This window comes from Quercus suber, unplaced genomic scaffold (genome assembly GCF_002906115.3).
Source record: "Quercus suber isolate HL8 unplaced genomic scaffold, Cork oak 2.0 scaffold_434, whole genome shotgun sequence".
NCBI lineage: Eukaryota > Viridiplantae > Streptophyta > Magnoliopsida > Fagales > Fagaceae > Quercus > Quercus suber.
In genome coordinates, this window is record NW_027069885.1 from 73,520 (window position 1) to 79,549 (window position 6,030).

At 42.7% G+C, this 6,030-nt stretch overlaps 1 protein-coding gene across 1 annotated transcript; it reads left to right on the forward strand.

The window, feature by feature from the left end:
- Window positions 1–3,636: 3,636 nt before the first annotated feature.
- Window positions 3,637–4,452, forward strand: LOC136062623 (uncharacterized). The gene has a single exon (XM_065761898.1). It carries the CDS (start codon window positions 3,637–3,639, stop codon window positions 4,450–4,452), a length of 816 nt encoding a protein of 271 aa, XP_065617970.1.
- The last annotated feature ends 1,578 nt before the right edge of the window (window positions 4,453–6,030 follow it).

Below are 6,030 nucleotides of genomic sequence, written 5' to 3' on the forward strand. Positions count from 1 at the left end.
CAGAAGTACAAAAGTTTTATGGCATAATGGGGGTAGGACCCAAAGACAAACTTGCAAAGCCAAAAGGCAACGAAAGCAGCACGGCGAGCAACTACAGAAATTTTGGAAGAAGAACTAACCTAATACGATAACTTAGCATTTTTGGTCATCCTTTTCTTCAACTCAACTTCAATAGGCTCTTCTTTCGAAGAAAGTTCTATGGTGGCAAGATCAACATCACCAAGAACTAGCAAAAGTAATTGATTAGCCATGTCTTCAAGGGTAACAGTGAGTTTGCCACAGGAAAAGAAGAATGTGTGGGTGGTGGCATACCATCGGCGAACCAAATGGTGAAGGTTGTAAAGGTGTCGAAATTGGATAGGCTTCGGGATAGGACGACAGCCTTTAGAACACTGGCTTACTGAAGCAAACCCATGAAGCCCGTATTGGATAACTCACTATCAACCCACTCCTTCCAACCCAGGGCGGTACCCGACCCAAATTCGAAATGGATAGGCACAGGGAGTGAAATGCCTTGGCAAATGACTAGATCAGAGATAGAGGAAGACACTGAGGCCCAAGGAACATTAGGGTTTTGCCGGCAAAGAGTGAGCCACACACGGCCCAGTGGCGGTGGCACATAGTCACCGGGAATGGGAAGGGAGGATAAACATCATACTAAGGGTCGATCAGAGGGACGCACTCACTATCTGGGTCACGCCACGCCTCTTCCTCATTGGAGTGGTCCGATTCGGAGTACACGGCCTCCTTGCCTATCTCTTGTCCGACAGGAGGATCGGAAACAGTCTCCTTCCCTTTATGGCGGGAAAAGCCTGGGCTTTTCACCGGTGTAATAGCGTGAGGGCTGGATGATCGAAGTAAAATGGGTATGGGTGTTCGAAAAGAAGAAAGCGATGGAAGAAGGGAAACGGATAGAATATTTTGGAAAATAAGGAGTTTATGTTCGGATTGCAAAGGGACTCTCTTCTTCAATACCTAGGTCATTAATGCTGGCATGAACAGAGGCGATTGGTCAGCCATCGAGAAAAGAATGAAATTAATAAAGCGGCGGTTATGTCTTAAAATAACTGCCATTTTGGGAAATTCGAAGAGTCACTATTGTTCACGACAGTAAAAGAAATATATATATATATATATATATGAGAAGGGGTCTATACTTTAAAAAAGCCTACGAAGGAAAAGAAAGAAGAGAAGTGGAAAGGACAAGAAGGTCTTTTATTCACATATGGACTGCAGGAACGCTCTATATGTTCAAGGGGCTAAATGTTGAGGGTCTTTTTTTTTTAAACCCAAATAGAAAGAAGGAAGCCCAACCCAGCAACACGGCCAGCAAAGAAATGGCAAGCATAGAGTAAAACCATTAAGCCCAAGCGGCAAGAATAATGGTTCACAAGTCCATAAAATAAATAAATGGACCTTGAGGAAGCAAATGGGCTCAAAAGAGCCTGGAAAGAGAGAAATAGCAAAAAGCAAACCCATGGGCGATGTATGATGTAGTAAAGTAAGAATCGGCCGCAGTAGGCCCAAAGCAATGCAAGCAAAGAGAGCATGGGATTAAGGGCAAGCCGACAAACCCCAAGGATGGGTATGAAGTAATTGGGTCGGGGAAGCCCAATGAAGTTAGTAAAAGCCCATGGGAACAAAAAGTTAGGAAAAGGGCCGATGAAGCTCAAGACAAGCAAATGGATCGAGGATGCCCATGGGAGAACAAAAGGGACACAAGAGCCTTCTTAATAGTGAAAAAAGAAATATAAACTAAAATGTTTTAATATCTCTAAAAAATATTTATATATAAAAAATAAATAAATAAATTTGCCCCAAAATTTGGGGCCTTCTCTAGTAAGGGGCCCAAGGCAATAGCCTAATTGACCTAAGCCTAGGGCCGGCCCTGGACTGGAAAGGCTAATGTTACTAACCATGTATGGAATCTCTTTATATAAGCAGGTTCCTTGTAGGTTGCAACGGTACACACCTATCTCTTAAAAGGCAAAAGCTTTTGGTATGTCCACACACCCAATTTGCTCATGGGATTGGAGGAAGATACTAAAGCTTAGAGAGATGGTTAAACCTCTGTTTAGCCATTCTATAGGTAATGGAGTAAGAACTGTACTTTGGCATGGTAACTAGCATCCTAAAGGTGCTTCAATTCGAGAGTTTGAATTCAAATTGGTATATGAAGCAGTGAGTAGTTATGATGCTAAATTCTTGAGTATTCTTCAAGACGATAACTTGATTTGTACCCCAACTAGATCAGATCAGGTGGTAGTTTTTCAAGATGGTTTTTCACAAGTTTGTTGATTATATTCACTGGATTCTCTCTAAATCTAGTATGTTCTCATATTCCTCTTCTTGGAATAATATTTGAGTTAAACGTGAGATAGTAAATGGGGATAAACTGATTTGGCAACCTCTTTGTATAACTAAACACTCTTTTATCAATTGGCAATCACTTCTTAAACAGGGATATGGGGGTGATATCACGCGCTTGTTCTACAGAAACTTTATAGAGAATCGTAATCATTGTTCTTCAAGTGTTCTTTCACTCATATAATTCAAAGCAATCTTATGCATTTGTGTCAATTTCACCAATTAGCATGCTGGGATTAAGTTCTCAAATGGGTATTGTGGGGGGGAAAGCCCAACCATATGTAGTGGGCCTAAAGCCCAATGTGAAGGTTATTGTATATCCGAAGAGGCTAAAATTGTCGAGGGGTACTTCGCGTGAAAGAAAGATACATAGGGACGAAGAAACTCCGTCCGAAGAGAGCACTTCCGAAGAGATCATTATCCTCGGATGTAAAGATTCTAGGTCATATATATATATGGGGGGTTCGAATGAATTTACTAGTGACTTCAACAGTCTAGATAAGCTTTGGACACGCCTAGAGATAAGAGGAATGGAGAAATATCTAAAAGGAAAAGCTGCCACCACTGTATTAAATGCACCGCAGCAACTTTTCTGACCGCATTTATGTGGAAAAGACCACTGAACAATATAACTTCAGCTACTGCCACTCACAAAAAGCTGAGGGAGATACATGACATGACATGCACTCAAGTAGAGAGTTAGATAAAGAACAAGTGGACGATAGGGATGATGGGGGAGGATGCTATATAAAGAAGAAGGGCTCTTAATAGAGGGGGAGGGAAAAAGAAAAGAAAAGAAAAGAAAAGAAGAAAGAAGGAAAAAGAGAAACGAGATGTCTTACTGTAACCCTAAGAATTGTAACCTGTATTCAATTTATCATAAGTCTCTTCGAACTTGAACTTACTTGATCTTTACATGTATTTTCATACCGGTTTATACTGGGACGTTGTGATCAATTGTCATAAGCTCCACAATCAACCTAGCTCTATCATCCACACTCTACAAATTTATTGTTTTTGGGCTTGGGCCACAAATCTTAACCCTACAATTGGTGCCATCTGTGGGAAGAGCTTGAGTAGAAGTGGAAGCAACAGTTGATAATAGCTGAACCAAGGTAACAACCAGCAGAATCAGGGGTGTCCCAAAACATAGACCCTTTTCTCAATTTGGAGCGGAGACAAAATCGTGAAGGTAGCATGCATACTATGCACCCTGAGTGAAGTCAACCGCATGGAGGAAGTCACGTGTCTCATGCAAAGAAGAACAACATGCAACTAGAAATTGAGAGGCTAAAGAGGGAGTTGCGCCATGCAAAAAGAAAATGTATTTCTTCACCTTCTGATGAGGAATGGGGTGACGAGCAAAATGTCACTTACGAGCAAAGATCTCGGACACTAATCAGTGAATCCTTTTCATATGAAGAGGAGCACTGTCATAAAAGGCAACCTCAGAGCCTATCACGTGGAGTGGTAGGAAACGATGCTATAAGCAAAGCTTTGAATCAAATCTCTAGGTCACCCTTCACGCACAGGATCAAAGGGGCGAGACTTTCTCGGCGTTTTAACCAACCAACCTTTACCATTTATAGTGGTAAAACGAACCTTGTAGAGCATGTGAGCTACCTTAATCAAAGGATGGCTGTTTACTCCAGAGATGAAACTCTAATGTGTAAGGTCTTCCCCTCCAGTCTTGGACCGGTTGCAATGAGGTGGTTCGATAGCCTGAAAGCAGATTCCATCAACTTCTACAAAGAGCTCACTCAAGCATTTGGTTCACATTTTGTCACATGCCGAAGAGTGGCCAGGCCCTTGTCTTTTCTGCTATCCTTGAGCATGCAGGAGGGTGAGACCCTGAAGGCGTACTCTGATAGATATTGGGAGATGTTTAATGATATGGAGGGCAACTTTAATGCAATGGCCCTCGACACGTTCAAGCTCAGCCTCCCCACTGACCACGGTCTAAGGACGTCCTTGTCTAGCAAACCTGTTACGAACATGCGACAACTCATAGACCGTATTGAAAAATATAAAAGAGTTGAAGAAGATCAGCTACAAGGGAAGGGTAAGGACAAGGTTATCCCCTAAGAGATGAAGGATTTCAGGTCGGATCGTTACAATAACAACAAGCCACGGAGAGATTTTGTTGGGCAGTTAGGATTAGCAAATGCTCAAGCAGTCAATATTGTGTTTAAGGAGCCAGTCCACCAAGTTTTGGAGAAGATCAAGAATGAGCCATTCTTTAAGTGGCCGAGTAAGATGGTAGGGAATCCTGAAAGGCACAATCACAATCTCTATTGCCAATACCACCAGGACCATGGGCATACCACTGAAGATTGCAGAAGTTTGTGGGATCATTTGGACCAACTGGTCCACGAAGGTAAATTGAGGCACCTTTTGCATCACTCCAGTGGCTGAAGAGGTCAGATGAATTCCGAGCCTGAGAGGAATGATTCTTCGAAACCTTCATTAGGAACTATTAACGTCATCTTCGCAGCACTAGGAAGAACAGGGTCCTGGCCATCCAAGGTTATGTTAATAGCTCGGTTACCGGCAGGGGATTTTGGCCGAGATCCGAGGAGAGCTAGACCGGTTATCCAACCGATTTTAAGCTTTTCGGACGAAGATAAGATTGGAACCATCTAACCTCATGATGACGCTTTGGTACTTACCCTTAGAATTGAAGGATATAATGTGAAGAGGGTAATGGTAGACCAGGGTAGCGTAGTGGAAATAATGTACCCTGACCTCTACAGGGGGCTGAACCTAAAACCTGATGACTTAACACCATACTGTTCTTCCTTGGTTAGATTCGAGGGAAAAATTGTCACCCCAAAGGGCCAAATACGGCTGCCTGTATAGACTGGCTTGGAAGTAGTGGAAGTGTACTTCATTGTCGTAGATGTGTATTCCCCTTATATGGTAATTGCAGCCAGACCTTGGCTACATAGGCTAGGGGTTGTTTCCTCTACTTTGCATAAAAAAATTAAATATCCATCCAAAGGACGAGTTTGTGAAATTCGTGGAGATCAATCCTCGGCTAAACAATGCTTGGTGGCTGCCATCCAGCACAATCCCGAAATCGAGTCCTCAGCTAGGGCCGAGGGAGACTTATAGCAGTTAAAAAGTCCGGTGTCGCCCGTCGAAGATCTAGATGAAGGCATTAAATGTGAGGATTTGGTAAAAGTTCTAATTGGGAACAATCCTGAGAGGTTCTTTCAAGTCGGATCTCAGATGCCTCAACCAAAAAGAGAGGAGCTAATTGAGTTCCTTAAGAGAAATCTTGATGTATTTGCCTGGAATGTTTACGAAGCCCTAGGAGTGGATCCGAAATTCATTTGTCATCATTTGAAGGTCAACCCACTGATTATCCCCAAGAAGCAGCCTCCTCAGCGCCCATTTAAAGAACATGCAGATGCAGTCAAAGAAGAAGTAATGAAACTCAAACAGGCTGGAGCTATTAAAGAAGTTTTTTACCCCGAATGGTTAGCAAATACTGTGGTGGTGAAGAAGAAGAGCGGGAAGTGGTGAGTCTATGTAGATTTCACTGACTTGAATAAAGCCTGTCCTAAGGACCCTTTCCTTATGCCGAAAATTGATCAGCTAGTAGACGCCACTGTTGGCCATCCTCAGATGAGTATCTTGGATGCTTTCCAAGGTTACCAT